At 36.6% G+C, this 20,541-nt stretch overlaps 1 protein-coding gene across 4 annotated transcripts in view; it reads right to left on the bottom strand.

Annotated features, from left to right (window-relative positions):
• Positions 1-20,541, bottom strand: part of BICD1 (BICD cargo adaptor 1) — a 212,650-nt gene that overhangs the window by 29,652 nt on the left and 162,457 nt on the right. For 2 of the 4 annotated variants that reach the window (XM_045811923.2, XM_045811925.2), the window contains exons 5-7: positions 12,253-13,347; positions 8,155-8,306; positions 5,351-5,558 (exon numbers count right to left, since the gene is read on the bottom strand). In XM_045811923.2, coding sequence (XP_045667879.1) covers positions 5,351-5,558; positions 8,155-8,306; positions 12,253-13,347 — 1,455 coding nt within the window. Of the gene's footprint in view, positions 1-4,059; positions 4,254-5,240; positions 5,559-8,154; positions 8,307-12,252; positions 13,348-20,541 lie in introns of those variants that run through there. The other 2 variants (XM_045811927.2, XM_087855762.1) reach the window with 2 other exon arrangements.

Raw genomic sequence — 20,541 nt, 5'->3', positions numbered from 1 at the left:
GCTACATCCTTTTATAATAAATTAGTAATCTAGTAAGTAACATATTTCTCTGAGTTCTGTGAGCTGCTCTAGCAAATTGACTGAACCTGAGGAGAGGGTCATGGAAACTCTGATTCATAGTCAGTCGGTTAGAAATATACGTAACGATCTACACTTGTGACCGGTCTCTGAAGTCAAGGAGGGGGTCACTGGAACCTCTAATCCATAGTCAGTTGGTCAGAAGCACAAGTAATAACCTGGGCTTTCAACTGGTGTCTGAAAGGAGGGCAGGGCAGTCTTGTGGGACTGAGCCCAAGCAGGTGAAATCTAAGGTTATTTCTGTGTAGACAGTGTCAGAACTCAGTTGAATTGCAGCAGACCCGCTGGTGTCTGAGAATTGCTTGTTGGGAGTGGGGAAGCCTCCACACGTACACACATACACACATTGCAACTGGGTTCAGGAACCTAACTTACCTACGCAAATGATGTAGTCAAGTCTTTACTATAGAGAGAACATCTCTGGCCTATAAATACATGGATTTCTTTCACATATTCTGGTAGGTTGATTTTAATGATTGATGAAACGGTAAGATTTCATTATTATTATTATTATTATTTTATTATTATATAAATAATATACAACAGCTATTTATATGATAAATAATATAAAACCACCAATGATTTTATGAAGATGTATTACCTGCTGCCTGATTGTAAACTCGTTGGTGACAACAGGGTCCTTTTTGACTCAGATTCATCAAGGCTGGTAACCATATGGGTGAGAACACTGGCGTTTGTAGGCCAAGATAAGGACTACGTCAGCAGCAAGAAAGTCAATTAGCTAAGGACAGAAACTCTGGAATTTGGGGGGATAAGGCAGTAGAAACAGCCAAAGTCAGAGGCAAAGGCCAGAATTTTCCTCCAAAAGGTTGTATTAATGTTGCAAATCAGTTAGTACAAAACAATCTATTAATTTTGAAAATCAATGCCCATTCGAGAGTTGATTCTCCAGAAATTGAGAAATTGTGGCTTGAAGAAAATGAGGTTTTCTGCTGACCGTCTCAAAGAAATAAAATCTATTTGAAAATACCCCTTATATACGGTAGATAATATTTTTTTCTTTGTTTTAAATTTTTAAATGAGATTTAAATCTGTCCTAATTCCTTAACAAAAGGATCCAAAACAAATTCAACTCTTTGTATTTCTACTGAAATGATTCAATTAATTTAATTACTTCAATGGTCCTCAATAGAAAACCCACTTATTAGAATAATAATAATCACCTACAAAGATATATTAAAAATACATTTCAGAAAACTTATCAAAAAACATTCTAATAAATTAACAGGGAATTATCCTTTTAAAATGATGAATATATATTGTTACTAGCTAATAATTTTTTTTTTAAGATTATATTTATTTAACAGAGAGAGACAGCCAGCGAGAGAGGGAACACAAGCAGGGGGAGTGGGAGAGGAAGAAGCAGGTTCCTAGCAGAGAAGCCTGATGTGGGGCTCGATCCCAGAACACCGAGATCACGCCCTGAGCCGAAGGCAGATGCTTAACAACTGTGCCACCCAGGCGCCCCACTAGCTAATAAATTTTTATAATTATCAGTAACTTACATTAAATTCGTGAATAAAAAATACTTTAAAAATCTATTATTTCCCATGGGTTTAAAATATTTCTTGCAGAGAACATAGGACTAGATATATATGGCATATTTTCCCTTTCTCAGCTCATTGAACACATTTTATAAAGTAAAAGCACCATAAATAATATTTAATACATCTTTCCCAATGCAGTTCAGCCTACAAAAAATAATATATATTGTTAATAATACAAATATTTTTAGAAGCCACAATTTGTTTGGTGTAGGTAGTCACTTTCTATAGTAGTTGATTTAGCCAAAACTTTTTACAAAATGTTGCTCAGTTGATCTAAAAATTTATTAAGAACGAATCTGGTAGGACCCATGGGTCCTACCTTAAGCTATAATAAGAGCTTTACTTAGGCTATAATAACAGCTTTACTTCCTCCCCCCTGTCATTATTTTAACTTCAAATAAGTGGCTAAAAATGTGAAGTTTAGTATGTTATCTTATCATTAAAATGATTTTCTGGCCTAATGATAATTCTGAATGCCTTGTTCTTTATATCTTTAATCTTGTATATAATGATAATTTCTAAGGCCAATGGCATTTTCTGGTTATTCAAAACTAAAGAATGTAAGACAACATAATGGTACTTTCATTCACGCATGGTAAGTAGCCTTAGAGTTGCAAGTTATATAGAGTGTAATAGAGTTGTAGAAAGATTCAGAATGTATGAAAATGGGAAAAAATGTTTTGTGAGACTTCTGGTACACAGATATACTCTCTTTGACAGCAGTGTCAAAATGGAGCACAAAACACTAAGATGTTCATAATTTTAACCCAATGATCTTGCTTGAGAAAAAACTGAACCGATGAGAAGTTGACTGCATGAGGATATTTCTAGCAGCACTGCATAAAATAACAAATAATGAAAAACTATCCCAGTGGTTAACAAGAGAAGACGTACTGATTAATGCAGTAACATCTGAAATAAAATTTATGATACAACAACCTTTAAAAATAAAAATAGACTAGGTAGTAACACAGAAAAGTTTACAATATAATGTTAATGGTTTTGACAATGTAATGACAATGATATAAATACATAGTAATGTAAATAAGGATCAAATGATCACATACAAAATGAAAATAGTTATTGTTTATTAATTTTTAATCTTATTGATATGTCACTTTTAAATTAAAATACCACAGGGTTACTTATTAATCACAGGATTTCTTTTCTTTTTTTTTTTTTATAATGATTTTATAGGATTTCTTTTCTAAGTTCTAGTAGACACTTAGCTACTAAATCCAGTTGGAACACTAAAATGACTGGAGGGTTTTATTCAAGTGTCCTGATGAATCATAACCACTTTGATGACTTACAGAGACTTCAAGTTACCTTCCAAAGGGGTCTGAAATAACAGCAAATGAGTTGTGAAAGTAAGAATATCCAGCAGTGTTGGTGCTTTTTTTTTTTGGTGTACATTTTGGCTGTTATGCTCTTCCAGCTCATTATCACTACTTATTCACTCAAACATTCTTAGAATGTAGAGTATGGGCTGTAAATTTCCACACCACACCTTTAAAGCCCAATCAGTAGACTGATTTACGAATCAGATAAGGAAGTCTTAGCAATCCAAAGGCTGAGGTTTCCAAAAAGGAATTAAGGTAAAAATCGAAGTAAATGAGGTAGGTGATAAAATCAAAGTGAATTAAGAAACAAAATTCTGTGGCAAACTCAAAGGCTGTGGTAACGTCCAGGAGACAAAGCCGAGTGCAACAGTCTGGGTATCAGTACTCAAGAGTGAGTCATATTTCCAACTGAAGCTCTTCATAGGAAAAATTTTTGAAAAAGGAAAAGAAAAATGCAGAACGGTGCAGCTGAACATAAACTGTGAGCATATTGGTAAGCACAAATCACTAAGGGCTGGCAAACTACGAGAATATTACACTAAGATGTAAATGTTCTGAGGAGCAAAATCTTAAGAGGATTTTACTTCTATTTTCTCTCTAATGATTGAGGAGACATTCTGAGTCGCTACAAAAGGAAATGAGCCCTAAAGGCTTTTATAAAGATGGCTCCCTTTTCTGAAATTACCTTACAAATTATCAGAACAAAATGATAAAATTTGATCAGGACGGAATTGCTATGAGCTACCAAACTGCAAATAGGACCCAGGGCTGTGCTCTGCATTACACCTGCTGCTAGATTCCCTTGACCTATCCCATTCCTTCCAACTCTCATGTTCCATCCTTGGCTATTAAAAGGAAGTCCCTGGAGACTCCTAAGGAACGCTCGTCTAGCCTGTAGAGGAGGAAACAGGACGCCGAGTGCGAACGCGTCTTTACTTTAGCTGTAGGAATTCGCCTGTCGTCAAAGTCGGACTCCGGAGATGGGTGGGCATGAGCGGTTGGGAGGAAGGGGAGAGCTGTCTATTCAGCCAATCATTTGCGTCACATGCACCCAAGGAAAAAATGTTTACCTGGTGGAGCCACGGTTAACCTTTTTTCCTTGCTGAGCCGGTGCCCTTGGATGAATTCATTCATGGAAGGGGGGCCCTTCAGAAGAAATGATTCTGTGGAGGTGGGATCAGGGGGAACTCTTAATAAATTCTGTAGGTAGGTAGCCCCTGAAGTCCTGGGACGGCTCTGATCACAAAGGGAAGGTGAAAATTGTCTTGCAGGAGATCCAAGAAAATACATATAGGAAACAAAAAAGTTTTACTTTAATTACCTTTCAAAGCCTCACCAGTGACAACATTATTTATACTGGCATTTAATTTTTTTTAACATGTAAATCAAGATTTTTGCTAATTGCTTAGTTTCCATATCAGGATACAACCCTATTTGGAAACTGTATTGGATACTGGAAAAGAAATTTAGTATAGTTAGTTTGAACCGCAAATAGAAAATACTGATATTATTTGATTCTTTACCGACAGTTCCTAAAATAAAAATTTTACCATTAACTGAAAATGCAGGGTAAGTAATTCAACATCCAGGACTCTGTAAAAAGGTCATGAAATCAAGCCACTAAAAGCCTTGCAAATGAGTTCTTTGAGCAACATTCACATAGCAAATGAAAGGCACAAAAACCTGCTTTTAAGGAAAAGACTATACACATTCCATTCCATTTCCCCTCAATAGAGACATCTCCTTTTAGTCAGTTGTCAGTTTGGTAATATGGATAAAAATTTCCCTAGGAGAACAGATTCATATTCTTGCCCCATTAAAGAGAAGCTGGTAAATAGCACCATAACCAGAGGTACAATGACTTTCAAATGTAGCTTCATTCTTAATATCCACCTTTCAAATGTAGCTTCATTCTTAATATCCACCTTTTATCTAGCAATTTTTAGGTTGGAGGTAAGGGAGAGGCATATTTATGCATACAAGGAACAGCAAAGATGTTGACAGATACTCGAAAATTATATTATGGTTAATCAAGAGGTGGGGTGTGGGGGACAGAAAGGAATAAATCAACACAATTATCAAAAGGTTTTGATTTGGAAAAACTAACATCAGCAAGGCCCGTTTATACACCCACTCCCGGTTTTTCTCTTCCTTCCCTTCCCCCATCCTCCACAGTAAGAGCACATTAATTTCTGTAGTTAACTAAAAATCTGGCCTCTGCACCATACTATGAAGATCGCTGCATGCATACCTTTTCCTCTGAGTGCCACTGCTGCCCCGAATGTTGGGTGTCTGTGGGCCCTGACTATGCAGGAGGTAAGTGTCTATGGTGGGCACGGTGACTGATGCCTCCCCACTTACTTTAGGGCTGCCGATCTTGCTCTTTCCAAGTTTGCCTTTGCTGCGTCGGGACTGCTCATGGTCAAACTCTAAGTCCTCCAGCCGCTGGGTCAGGGCGAGTTTTTGCTGGATAGCCATTCGTAACAAAGTGTTTAGAGTCTTCTTCTCGTCCTCTGCGGCTGCTAACTGTCTCTGCATCTCATCCAACTGTGTGACATACTCATCACACCTAGGACCCAAACAAATCTCAGTGAAAATCTCCGTGAAAGCAAACATCGAACTTAAGTTGAGCAGTAATGGATTTTCCTGGAAATTAGATTTAGAACACTTGGTCTTCCCTGGGCAGAATGAAGGTAACCTATTACAATGGAAAACTGGAAACAGTAGGGCAGATACAGTAACTGATGGTTCATCTATACAATGGAGTACCTATGGACACTTCTAATAGGTGACATCTTAAACCCCAAGGACAGAGTTACTGTGGAGGCTGCTCCACATTCAGAAGAACGAACAGCAAAGTCTCAGGTAATGTTCACAGCATCTTAGATGTGTTACAATAGCTTCTTCTCCTGTGTAACATTGTACACTTTGGAGGAATGTGACAAGTTTGTTACAGACCAGGTCTGTAGCATGCAAAAGAATAATAATGTTTGTAAAGAAAACGTTTTCTTCTTTATATTTAGGGGTTTTGTTTGGCAAAACAAAAAAGATGGCAGCTGCACTGCTTTCAATATGGCAGATTTGCCTGAATTAGAAATTGAATATTTTCAAAGATTTCTCAATCGGATGATAAAGCAATAGATGTCAAAGAAAACCCAAATTTGCCTAGGGTTTGATACAGGTACAGCGGACTGTCAGGAATATCCTTATTCAGCTTTGATACTCCTGCTACAGCAGAAAGATAAGCTCAGTGATCTTTTTCCCCATCAAAGTAAAACCTAAGCACATAAACATTTGGAAGGAAGAATTAATCACACGATTATTCAGAGACTTTTTTTTTTCTGAGTTTACTCACCCACTAAGATAATAACAAACATTCTTCACGCACCAGCTGAGAGTGAATGACTTGATGGAGGTATCTAAAACGTACTATACAAACTTTGAAATTAACACAAGCCTTGCAGCATTTTAAAGAAAAAAAACAGACTCTGGTGAACGAACTTGAGATCCAGGTGGGTCCCATTTTTTTTAAACCTTAAATGTCAAGAAGCAGTAGGGATACCATAAGAAAGATTGAGTCTTAGTAAAATAGAAGGTGGATTTCAGGACCCTGGGTTTATTTTAATTGCTCAAACAATATTTGTAAAAATATTATGGAGAAAGGCAATTATGATACACAAAAAGAAAAATAGTGTGAAAATGCACTATATGGGTGAAATAATTCTTATTTAACCAGATTGAGACTGTAAATGTCCCTTTAAAAAGTTTTGATTTCTTTTTAAAAGAATATATATATTCTACATGTAACGCTGACTGATTTCTTTCATCAAAGAGGGGAGCACTCTGTACCATCCCCCTTCTCTAGCCTGCCTTCCACGGTGGCCAGAAGTGTCTATACTATTCCCTGAATCCTCCCAGGCTCAGACCCAGAAGTCAGTTCCTTCGGGTGCCCCGCATCTCTGTGATCCGCCAGGGACTCAGCCTTCTCACAGCCATCACCAACACCATCAACCACAAAGTATGAGCTTGAAACTTTCTCTCCTGTTACACAAGGAAGCTGGACAAGCTCCAGGGCTCCTATAAAACCCGGGCTTTGTTTTACACTTATCTCAGCTACATATAAATTATTTACTGAATCTTCAAAAGGAGCCATAGTTATGCTTTGTGAATTTTGTTCCATGTAAGATATATGACTGCTTTTGCTTTGGTACTGAATTGTGACAGCAAAAAATTGGATGGTGACATCTTTAAAAAACTTATGAATTTGATGGGGCACCTGGGTGGCTCAGTCTGGTTAAGCGTGGACTGTTGATTTTGGCTCAGGTCACGATCTCAGGGCGTGACTGAGCCCCAAGTCTGGGCTCCACCCTAAGCATGGAGTCTGCTTAAGATTCCCCCTTTCCCTCTGCCCCTCCCCTTCACACACGCTCTCTTGCTTTCTCTTTTCTCTCTAAATAAATAAATAAATAAATAAATAAATAAATAAATAAATAAATTCTTATTAAAAAAAGAAAAAGAAAATTTCAGGATTTTGAAACCTTTGAATCAATACATGTTTCATCACTTCACGTTTAAAAACAAAGTACAGAACCACTGTACTGTGATAATGAAACTGGTGGTCACTAATATTTGTCTAATTGATTAGCTGGGCAATATGAAAAATTTGGTGATAAATACAATTACATTTCAGAAATTCTAATTTATTTCAGTGTATTAAAGTCCAAGTAATTAGCTGATATAATGAATGCTGATACTCATTACGAAGGTGTCTTTCTCACACAATACTAAAGCACTTTTATGTTCTTTAGTCACAGAAATAAATTTCAGCGGTGAAAATATAATATTTAACTATTTTAGGAAGTATGTTTCCCCCCCATATCGGAGGTTTTCGGGGTCTAATTCTTTTGGGCACATAAGCTCTAGGAAAAATATCTATTACATCAATTTAAAAATACTTCTGTGTAAAAGAACTGCTTGATCCAGCGTGTCCAGTAGAGGGCTCTGGAAAACAGCACAGAACATTTTGTCTTAGATTTGTCAGCGCGGAATCCCAAGTGTTTTCTTCACACATTACCCTCTTGGACGGCACCCCAAACAACACTCAAGAGATGCATGTGAATTTTAAACTCTGTATCACACCTAATCTTGGAAGAAGAAACTATTACCTTGTTGCAAACATTGCTCTCAGGGATGAGAAAGTCGCTGCATCTTCTTTCAAAGCCTTCAGTTCGTTCCTAAGCTTTGTCATAGTCTCCGTCACCATTGCTTTCTCATTTTCATATTTGTTCTTGAGATTGGCAAGTGCCACCTCAGCCGTCTGAAGGAGAAAAATCACAATGCTTATGGTTTTCATATCAGGAAAACCGATCATACAGATTTGTCCATGCTGGGTCTATTACTTTCTTTCATAAATGGCAAGTGAAATCGATTTGGTTACATTTTATCTAAATATATATATATATATATATGTACTTTGGACACAGGTCAGTTTTTCTTCAAAATCATAATGTGGTTAAATTGCCCTGGAAGCCAGAGTCAGTATCAGGAGCTAAGGAAACGATAGTAGTTCAGTAAATAGTTCATGCAGATTCCTGAGAGTGAGATTTTTCAGACAGAAAGGGAGCCGAAATGGAACTTCATACAAGAAGGATTTAATCAAGGAGAAGGTAGTGAGGAAGCACAGCTTCCAAATGAAATACAACAGAATGCAAATATTCTGGGGTCACCTGTGCTCTGTGGGCCTAGAAGACACAGGCCATCGCAATTTACAGCATGGGTATATGACAAACTATAAATCCATATTACATGTTTAAGGAAAAGAATTAACAACCAACCAAGTACTTCCTGTCTTTGCCTACAACTTCAAAACAAAAACCTATAGTCTAATTTAATTCTTCACAATCTCCATAAAAGCAGAAATTCCAAAATGTTGAATGAATTAAAATATTTGTTTGAACTTGGAATTTGGGTATTTCTGAATCTTTTGGAATTAACAGTGTTTCAAGTTGAGAACTAGCTTGACACATAGTAGGAAGAAAGTAAAATGTGGAATCAATGCATGAAATCAATGAATATTTAGGGACTGCCTGTTTGATGCATAGCACATGGCATATATATTGAAGCCAAACTGGAAGCATACTATTTTTACAAACTGTTAACCACAGCTTTTCAGGGTGTGTAAAAATATTCAATACTAATGAAAAAGTCCATTATTAATGAAAAAAAAATCCAATACAAATGGGATTTCCTAGGAAGACTATCCTGGTTTTTAACATTTCCTTGTGCTTGAAATGGACAGCCCCGACTTTCTTATGCAAAGTGCCAACCTCTATAGAGACAAGTGGATTCTTATTAAAATTAAAACAATGTTGAGGTAGGGTAGTTTTGTTAATGCTTTGATTTCAGAGTAGTTTCTTATGAGTTTTAATTGAATTTCAGATTCAGATTAAAATGAGAATTTACTCATAAAATATTTTGGTATGTTCTGTAATGCTATATAGCTCAGTGGAATCCTCAGAAATATTACAGATTAGGAAAATTATCCAGAATGCAGAAATTGACCTGGGGAAAAATGGCAGTTGTTTAATTTTTAAAAAATTTATACATATTTACTTAGGAAAGACCATTAAGTTTCAAAGTTGTGAAAATGTTGACATACAAATCTGTAAGCATGGAGAGGACGGAATGACAAAGAGCAAGATCTGAAATAGAAGTACAAACTCATTTATTCTTTTTAAGAAATGCCCCCAAAGACTCTGCTTTGTTTGTAGGTTGTATTTTTGTTTGTCCACAGCCTGTACAAAGCTTTTTCGGAAGTAGGAAATCCTGAGTATCTATAACCCTTGAGTGGATTTGGTGATGTCTGCATTCACTACATTCTCTATGCTCCCAAAGTTGAATTTCTAAATAAAATATCTTGTTTCCCCCCACAGAGATCTTCACAACCATTCCCTGAATATATCCTTCTATTCTGTGGGTCTCCACCTACTATTCTTTCTGTCTGGAATGGTTTCATCCTCTCCTGGAAAACAACTCTTTATCCTTTACGAACAAACTCAAGTATAATTGCTTCCACGAAATTTTTTGCTAACGTCGTTAGGAAACATTAATCCCTTCCTCGGCAATGCTCCCATAGCTTCTATTGCGGCATGTAGAACGTCACACTGTCGTGATCTGTGTCTTTCCCCACAGCCTCACTAGTTTGTGAGTCCTAGTCTAGAAGGCGGGGACCGTGTATTAGTCTTCATTAAATGTTCAGCATCTTGCACAGTTTAGTCCCCAGATGGTATTTCATAAACATTGCATATTTCTGCAGAAGACAATGTGCATACAAAAAACCCTGAAGTCTATTAAAAGATCCATAAAGAATGCAGAATGCCTATTTTTAAAACAGGAATATTCCCCTTTTTCCCTTTATGACAGCATTCTTACCTTAGTCTTAATAGCGAACATTCCGCAATGTCTAAATATAATTGATGTCATCTGCAGACATCTGAAGTTATTCGTGGCACATAAGCATCCTAGCAGTAGGCCCAACATCATTAAAATGTAAACTAAATGCATGGCTAGGAATGTGTTTTCATTTTATTTACTGAGACCATAAGGTTTGTGATGCTAATGTAATGCAAATGGTACCACAAACCACTGAGAAAATAAAAATTTAGCCAGGAATGCTTTGTATTCCTGTATTGCACTGAATTCCAATGGTACTGTTTATACCTCTCGATGGTATGTCCAACCCTGTAAATAGTTACAGGCATGTGTTGAACTCCTACTAGATTACTTGGTCACTTATTTTTGCATCCCTATTTACCACCTGCCTTGAAATATGTAATCAATGGATGCTTGCTCACAAATTAGTCTCCCTTGGCTTATCAACCATGCTTATCTGTACTTCTGCATCAGTTAAGCATCTTGACACTTATAGATCTAGGTTTCCAGGTTGTTAATATTCAACCTGTAAGAAGTAGTCAAAGATGTTATTTGAATGGCTTGACCAAGAATGCCCAGGATATTATGTCTTTAATAAAGGTTGTCTAAGCCTTATCTATTATGGTATTAGTAATATGGTATTGGCTATTGATGATGACTCTAAGTCACTGGGTCTTTGGATTGTAGCAGTTTATGGTAACAAACTCTTTCACTCTGACCTCAAATTGGAGTTAGATCTCTTACAAATTCTTTATTCATCCTAACCTTTTCTATCTCCCTGAAGTGATGACACAAAAGAAGGTCCTAATTTGCCTTTAGATTTATATAAAACATGTTTATAGTGCAACAATATTACTGCTTGCAGGATAGACCTCTTAATTACATCAGTGGATTTATGGGAACTGAAGATAAAGATGTTAGAAACCTGTACTGTGGATGACATAATAATGGTGTGGTTTCCCCCAAATAAGGGCAAAAGAAGGAGCACTGCATCTGAAATCATTCCCCAACACCAGCACTGCTTACGTTTGCAAGAAGGTATCTGATGTTTTGTTGTTTCTCTTTATCACCACCCTTTATTAGCACCCTTCCCAAATGTATCTTTCAAGGTTTACTTTCCAGAGAAACTAAACAGAAATTAAAAATATTTTCCCATCTGTATTTCATAGCACTCCCACCCAGGTAAAACTAAGGGGTGGAAAACAAATTCAGTCGTGAAGGAGATCTAAGGATTAGTCAGGTAGGGTCCTGTTGCAGCATTCCCGCTTATTCCAGGACAAGATCTATTGTTGGGAAAAGTTTTCTACTGCTTCAGCTCTGACCTAGGTGAATTAACACCCCAATTGAACCTAAATTTCAGATATGTGGTCACTGGCAGAGCTAGTGGACATTCTATCTCTATCTCTGTCTCTGTCTCTAGACCTCTGTTTGCTCTCACCACTTGCCAGGGTATCTCCCTGGTGTAAGGTGCCATGCCAGCCTATTCTCCACCCCTATCACCTGTTTCCCCACTCAATGCTTGCTGGACTCCAGCTAAGTACTGCCTGAATTGCCTTTCTACCTCTGCAACTGGATTCTCCTTGGATCCTTCTTTAACTGCCTCACCTCTACCTCTCTCGAGAAGGGGATTGTTACCCTCCCATATCATCCACTCACTCCCTAAAAAATAAGTCTTACATTCTGATCTGGCACTGGGACATAGCTTGATTTATTCCTCTGCTGACCAGGAATCTGCACTCTCATCCCGATGATAATGGACACTCAAAAACATTAAAGAATTAACTAGTTAAGAAAGCGTTGGCTAGCATGCGTTGTCAGTAGAATGAGATCACCTGTTTGTTGGCTTTCAGCACTGCCCTCAGTGTGGCGATCTGTTCCCGTTTGGTGCTCAGCAGGGACTTGAGCTTGAGGATCTCTTCCATTAAGGCTTCCTTGTCTTTATCGATCATGGGGGCCAGCTCCCGAGCCGCTGCTCTTTGACGAGACAGTTGCAAGGACCGGTCCACAGCTTTCTGCAGATGCTTGATTTGGTCCCGGATTATGGCATTAAGGTTGTAGATATTCATTGGCTCTTTGCGGATGTCACTTGTATCTAATACTGGAGATGACGGCGGGGCAGTAATAACAGGAGAGATTGTGGGGGTCTTGGTTGGACTTGGTTCTTTGCTGGGCTCTGTGTTTTCTTTTGAAACTGGTTCAGATGAGGTCCTTGTTTCTACAGGGGATGACACACCTCTCCTGGCTAATCGTGGAGACAAAAGTCCCCTGGGATCATCCGGCCCTTTCAGGCTGCCACTACGGGTGACTCTGCTTTGCCTGTAATAGTCCAGCATGACTCTGTTGGGGGTTTCATTATTACACAGACACACATGGTGGTAAAGCTGGGCTAGCTCCTCACTAAACGTCACCAACTCATCCTGGGCTGTATTCAGGGTATTGTGATTTTCGTTGGCTATGCTGGTCATCTTTTGCAATTCCTTCTCCATGTGGGCCATCTTCTCTCCACTCTCCTTGGTGGTCTTCTCAAGACTTGTAACCTGCTCATCATACATTTGGATCTTACTCTCATACTTGGCTTTCTCTTCAGTATAGTTTTCTACAGATTTATTATATTTCTCCTTTAAGGCCTTAATTTCAGCTTTCAAATCAATCACTTCAGTTACTGCTACCCTATATTTGCATTCAAGGATCTCTAAGCCATTGATGTCCACTTCGTAGTCATGGGCCTCCTCCCCTGAGTCCCGACCCTTCTCCCCATCCAGCTCAGCCTTGAGTTCTTTGCTGCTCTGTAGGCCTCTCATGGCATTAACATGTTCTGTGAGCCGGTGCACCCGTTCATGCTGCTCCGTTAGTGCCCCCTTGGTGTGTTCCAGCTGCGTTTGTGACTCTTGGAGATTGGCCAGAAGAATGGCCTTTTCCCGCTCTACCTGTAATGGCAAAAAAAAAAAGTCTCTGAATGACTTCAATGCAATGCCAATGAGGCACTCGATCCATTCATAGTCAGGCATTCAAAATAACTGCAGCAGAGCCAATGTCCTCATTATTTCAAATTAAATTGGAGTGTGTTTTCTAATTTCAGCAGTTCTGGTAAGTCAATCAGTCTAAAAGTACATCATTTTAAAAGAATTATGCTATGCATATTTACTCATCCAAATTCTCATGCATTATACACAGACACTCATGAAACTTGAATGTTACTCAAACAATCTTATTTTTATCTTTTAACACCTTGTAGAAAACATAACATGATATCAAGAGATAGTACTTGGCACTGTCTTTATTTTGAGAGCCTTAGAGTATATCTGCTCCTTGGTTCATGTGGGAAAAGTGACTGTCTCAAGGTGCCTATGAATCATCCTCTCCTTCCGAAAGCTCAACCCCAAATCAGATTTAACATCTAAGGCTTTAACTTACTAAATAATGCTAGGAACCTTAACCATTCCCTTAAAAAATAGGTATTTAATCCCCAAAATAGACATGTACTACATTTGATAGCTTTTAATATAAAAGGCAGAGAACACAAAGTTTTAGGGTTAAAAGAACAATTTACAAACCATATCAATTCCTTCAGTCCAAATAGGAATTTTAAAAATTAGCAATTTATTTGAATATCATGACAGTTTTGTTATTATATAGATAGTATTATTGTATATTGAAAAATATTCTGGTCTCAATATAAAATACTTTCTCATCAAACATAAGTATACAAGAAATTATAACAGGAGAATTTAAAAAACCATTTTCTGTCCCTACATATAGGTAATCACTATGAATTAAAAGTTTTTACATGCTTATAACATAAATGTGTTTTTCAATAAGCAAATATTATTGAGACCTGCTTTAAAGATAACAGATTAGTGTTGACTCTATCTAAAGGAATTTATCAATTTGAATTTTTAAATTTTCCTGGATCATACATTACATCCCTCCAAACTTCTAAATTGCTAGGAGGTAAGTAAAATTATTATTATTATACTGATATGATAAATACCAATTTTAAACTGCAATTAACACCAGCATATTAGTTTAGGAGATCTATTCCTATCTATAAATTTGTAATACAGTATAGTAGTAGTTTTTTTAATAGATTGAGCTATTGCCAAACTTTATTTTTTAAATTAAAAAAAAAAGGCTTATTTATGTATTTTAGAGAGAAAGAGAGAGAGAGAGAGAGTGGCAGGATGGGGGAGAGGGAGAGAGAGTCTTAAGCAGACTCTGTGCTGAGTGCAGAGCCCTATGCAGGGCTTGATCTCATGACCCTGAGATCACAACCTGAGCCAAAACCAAGAGCCTGACACTTAACTGACTGTGCCACCCAGGCACCCTAGTAGAATAGTATTTTTATGATCCTTTGTGGTATACGATATCCTTCATATTATTATCATATATAGACAGTCCTCACTTAAGGTTCTAATATACATGAATCTCAGTGACCATAGTTAGTTAAAACACCAGTCCCCCAAATCACAGTACATTAACTGTGAACAATCTGAGCAGTACATTTCAATGACCAGCACATTAACCGTGAGCAATGTGCAAAGTATAAACTTTGCTGCTTCAATCTATAAAATCACTACATAATAACATCATGACCAGTGACCAATCATATCACTTCTTTCAAAGTGTTTCAGTGATTGGTCATGGTGTATCTGTTATTCAGTTCATTCACAGAGAGCAAAGTGTAGCTGTGCTCTCCTGTCTTCTTGTCTCCCAATGGTAAATCCACATGATGTTTTACCGAAATAGATAGTCCAAAAAGTGAAATGGGAAAGAAAGAAAGAAAGAAAGAAAGAAAGAAAGAAAGAAAGAAAGAAAGAAAGAAGGAAAGAAAGAAAGAAAGAAAGAAAGAAAGAAAGAAAGAAAGAGAAAGAAAGAAAAGGGAATGGAAGAGAAAGGAAGGAAGGAGAGAAAGAAAAAGGGAGGGAGGGAAGGAAGGAAAGAAAGAACAAGTAGCAGAGAAACTAAGAGTGATGACATTGGAAGTAAAATCTGAATCAGATCTAAATGGAGTTACAGAAGAAATATTTGAATGTGACAATGTTGACACTGATGTCATTTGAAAGAATTTAGATATGCAGCCAAAGTACCTGGTGAAGGAGAATGCATCAACATGAATCAAAAAAGTAGTTGTTATAAAAAGGATAAAAATGCCTAGAGGAAGTGACATGGGCACACTAAAGGTACTCTGAGAGATATCTTCAGACATTGAAAGTGCAACGGATAGGATGTTGAAAGCTGATCCAAACAGGAGTACGTCAATTTACCAAAGCATAGAAAAGATTCTTGCTCCTATCATAAAACACATGATGAGAAGAAGGCAAGATTGAACTGTACTTGATAAGTGTTTTGGGTGGTGTAGGCACAATTTACATTTTTGTTTCAAAAGCTTGGATATCTTTGATATTATATAAAATGTAAAGTTAATTTCCCTAGTCTTTTTGGGGGGTGTTAAATTTTTATTTCAAAGATAAGTTTTTTTACAAGGAAAACTTTAAATATATTTCTACTTTTTGGATTACAGTGTACTAAGTAGTTCTATTTTTTCATTTCTTTATACATTTATAACCAACAGTAAGAGAATTTTTAATGTTTTGACAAAAATTTTTTAAAGATCATAGAACAGAGGGCACCTGGCTGGCTCATCTGATAGAGCGTGAGATGCCTGATCTCGGGGTCATGAGTTCAAGCCCCACATTGGGTGTTGAGCTTACTTAAAAAAAAAAAAAGCTCACAGAACAGTTGAATTTTCTCCATTAATTATGACTTTGTTTTGCATGGTTTCAGCTAGCACAATCATTTATGGCCTAGCAATTTCATGCAAAGCAAGGACTGCCTGTATGGTAGGTCATGAAATGAGAACTAAAAATACAGTTTTTGTTATTTTAAATTATTATTAGAGGCTGCTAAGTTGTAGCTTTGATTTTTATGACATAGTACTTGCCCATATCTGGAACACAATCCACAAGTTACATATTATGGCTGCAGAAACCAAAATATTCCAAAAAAATAGTGTAACAGGTTAAAAAAGAAAAAGCCGCCTGGGGCTCTAGCATCAGAGAACTCGACTCTAATTTTGGCACTAACATTTACCTAGCTATGTGGCTCTGGGCAAGCTACAGTTTATGAACTTATAAAAGGATGATTTAGTAAGACAGTGAATATAATGTTCAAGGTATTATAATGTTAACCATCGTTAACGTTTGGGTAACTGGTCATTCCCATGACCAAAATGTTTCTGTATGGCAAACACATTAGTTTCACAGGTTTGTATCTGTATGTGCAAAAGCAACTCTTTCATTTCAGAGTCAAGATATATTCCAATACAAATCCTCTTAGTTGGGTCTTATTAGGTATAACAAATTGTATTCCCATAGCTGAAGATGAACTGATTTATCCAGACTATTGGGCAATAATTTAAGTGAAGAACCCAGGTAATTAGGTAATGTGGTACTTGGTGAAAAACCAAGTTATTTGAATTTTTGATAAAAAATAAATCTCCTAAATATTCTGTATTGCTATTGCAATATAATCTCAGTGAAAATGGATTATTTCAGGAGTATTCTTTTCTTTTTCTCTTGAAAATTAAGTGAATTTGCTCTGAAAAGCCTAAACATCATTTGATCAGTATACATGATTACAACAGAAAAAGCTGTTTTCTTTTTTTTAAAAAATTATTTATTTATTTATTTGAAAGAGAGAGAGTGAGAGCGCATACACAAGCAGGAGGGGAGGGGTAGAGGGAGAGGGAGAAGGAGACTCCCTGTTGAGCAGGGAACCCACTTGGGTCTCCATCCCAGGATCCTGGGATCATGACCTCAGCCCAAGGCAGCAAGTTATCAGGAGTAGAATCACTTGAACAGAATGATATCCAAATTTACAGATACAAACACACACACAATTTTTTCCAGACAATTATGATTGGTCTGCTCCCCCTGCAAAGATAACTAAATTGTAGATAATTTTATACAACTCCAGCATGATATTTTCACTCAGTTATTGAGATCTGGAATACTTAAATTATATTTGGATTTCAGAAGCAGTGCATAAACTATTTAAGATATGTTGTGCTTTGAATTAATAAATGCAAAGCACTTCAAATATTAAAATTGCTATTCATTTTAAGTGTACTATTTTAATCTCCATTTGTGAAGAACTTATCCAAGAGACACTTGCTGAGTTAACTATCATCTTCTATAGTGACTAAGAATGGTTGCTGAGTGTACTGAGTGTCTGGAAGATACATACACAAAAGAGACCATATTCTATCTGATGTTTTCTGGAGAGGTTATTCTGAAGAACTGATAGATTTACCTTTTAGTCTTAAAAATATTATTTTAAAATCAGAATTGGCAGAGCACAGATTGGAACTCTTCTAATGGCACTACCTCATTCATTGTAACACTTTTTCCTCTAAAAATGAGGTTGAAACACTTCAGTACATTTTATTCTGGTCCAATTTTTATTTTGTTCAAAATCTTTTCCTAGTAAAAGCTTTTTTTATTTTTATTTTTTAAAGTAGGCTCCACGACCAGTATGGAGCCTGATGCAGGGCTTAAACTGATGATCCTGGTATCAAGACCTGGGTGGCTCAGTCGGTTAAGTGTCTACCTTCTGCTCAGGTCATGGTTTCGGGGTCCTGGGACTGAATCCTGCATCGGGTTCCCTGATCAGTGGGGAGTCTGCTTCTCCCTCTCCCACTGCCCCTCCCCCCACTTGTGCACGTGCACACACGCGCGTGCTCTCTCTCTCTCAGTCTCTCTCTCAAATAAATAAATAAAACCTTAAAAAAAAAAAAGAAAGAAAACAGTTTATTGGTTAGCTTCCTTCACTTTGCAAGAATATTGAGTACTGATAGATTCTTTTGTGGAAGAACAAAAAAGAAGATAATCAGAATTTGCACGTTCATATTAAGACTTCTATAAGAAAAGAAATCAAAGCTGTTTTATAGGCTATTAATTTTCATAGTCTTTATCCTGGTCAACTGACTCTCAATTTGATACATGAATGCTTGGTGTGATTAATGGTATACATAGTATCAACATGCGCAAATAGGACTCAGAAATAAACAATTTATTCTTCTCTGCTTGATGTGAAGCAATTCTGGTAATGCATATCTGTGCCCGGACAAACAGGAACTGTGAAAAAGATCAACCCAGTGCAAAATTAGCCTGATGAAACAGAGTTACCACATGACCTAGCAATTCTACACTTAGGCATATACCGAAGAGAATTAAAACATAGGTGCACACAAAAACTTGTACATAAATGTTCATGCCATTATTCATAAGAGTCAGAAAGTGCAAACAATTCTAATGTTCATCACTGATAAATGGATATATAGAATGTGGTATATCCAAACAATGGAATATTATTTGACAATAAAAAGAATGAAGTACTAATACATGTTGTACTATGAATGAATCTCAAACATGTTATGCTAAGTGGAAAAAACCAATCATGAAAGGCCACCTGTTGTATGATTCCATTTACTTCAAATGTCCAGACCAGACAAATCTATCAAGACAGATTAGTGGTTGCTCGGGGCTGGAGTGGCTAATGGGTACATGATTTATTTTTGGTATGATGAAAATGTTCTAAAATTGACTGTGGTGATGGTTGCACAGCTCTGTAAATATACTAAAAACCATTGAGTTATCCTCTTTATTTGGGTGGATATATGGTATGTAAATTATATCTCCAAAAAGTTGTTCTTAAAAAAAAATGACATAGACTCTTCCCTTTTTGTTGTGATAAAAGATGTTCTTGTTATGTTTTCTGATACATGATAGAAAAAGTAAAGCTTCTGAGAAATGCATTTGCCTATAAAGCTTATATTAAAGGTAATCTTTAACTATAAAATCTGTAGTTGTTTAGGGAGTTGTCAGCTTTGACCTAGAAAATTGTATTTGTCACTTTAAGTTTTAAAAACACAAACTGACCAATCTTCTTTGAATTAATTTCACCCATAAATATTTTGTCTTTTTTTAAGCACAGAGAATACTTAATTTGTTTGACTCTCTCTCTGTAGCAACTCTACTTCTAGGTTTTTTACTTTGAGCAAATGCTAAAAACATATCTATGCTTCAGTTTCCCTATCTGTAAAATGGGGATAACAATACTATCTACCTCACACAGTTGTTATAAGCCCCAACCGATTAAACAAATATATATAAATTGCTTTGAACTCTTATGGGACATATAGCAAATTGACCCCTTACCATCATTATAGGAAAAATTAAAATGGTCTTTAATAGAATGGATCTAAATATAATATGAGTCTTTATTTCTTTCACATCCATGAGGATACAACAGAACATCAATTTCAGTTTCACAGAAACATTGTTGTTTGTCACATTAAATGTGAAATTATATAGCTGAAGAAAAAAATCCAAAGAGTTTTCTCCCTAGTTTGACTCTCCAATGTGAGGTTAAACAGAGGCTATTTATCAAAGGCAGAAACTTTAGCATAAGCACAGAGACTCCTTTAAATAGATTAAGTAATTTAGTTTTCCCAGACAGGGTCTACTTATTTTCGTTCTAATAAAACTAATTAAGGTACTTGGCTGTCACTGGAAAATATCAATTACAGTTGCCCCTTGAACAATGCAGTACTGTTGATTGGAAGCCTTACCAATAACATAAATAGTTGATTAATACATATTTTGTATGTTATGTGTATTCTATACGTTTTTATAATAAAGTAAGCTAGAGGAAAAAAGTTATTAAGAAAATCATAACAAAGAGACACCTCTACAGTAGTGTACTGTATTTATCCAAAAAAACCCAACAACAAAACTGCATGTAAATGGACCTGCGCAGTTCAAACCCGTGTTGTTCAAGGGTCAGCTGTATAATCTATTTGAAATTATTGAGTCTTGAGGGCAATACAACTCTAGAAGGCATTATTTAAATTGCAATTGTCCTAGATTTTCATATTAATTATTACCATTTCCCAGCAGATGGCAGTATGATCTCTTTGACCTGGGTATGCTGTTTTCAAAAGGTTTCTTTAATTCTAAGGAAGAAAATTTTAAAAGCTGCATATTCCCTGGTACAGGGTGTTAGATCCCTCCCTGTGCCCCTCCATATCTCCACAAACTGTCAACATTAACGAAGCACAG

The sequence above is a fragment of the Ursus americanus genome, chromosome 25 (assembly GCF_024610735.1).
Source record: "Ursus americanus isolate L20-20 chromosome 25, mUrsAme1.1.p, whole genome shotgun sequence".
NCBI classification, from domain to species: domain Eukaryota; kingdom Metazoa; phylum Chordata; class Mammalia; order Carnivora; family Ursidae; genus Ursus; species Ursus americanus.
Note: the sequence above shows the minus strand (reverse complement) of the source record. Positions and strands in the feature narration are given on the sequence as shown.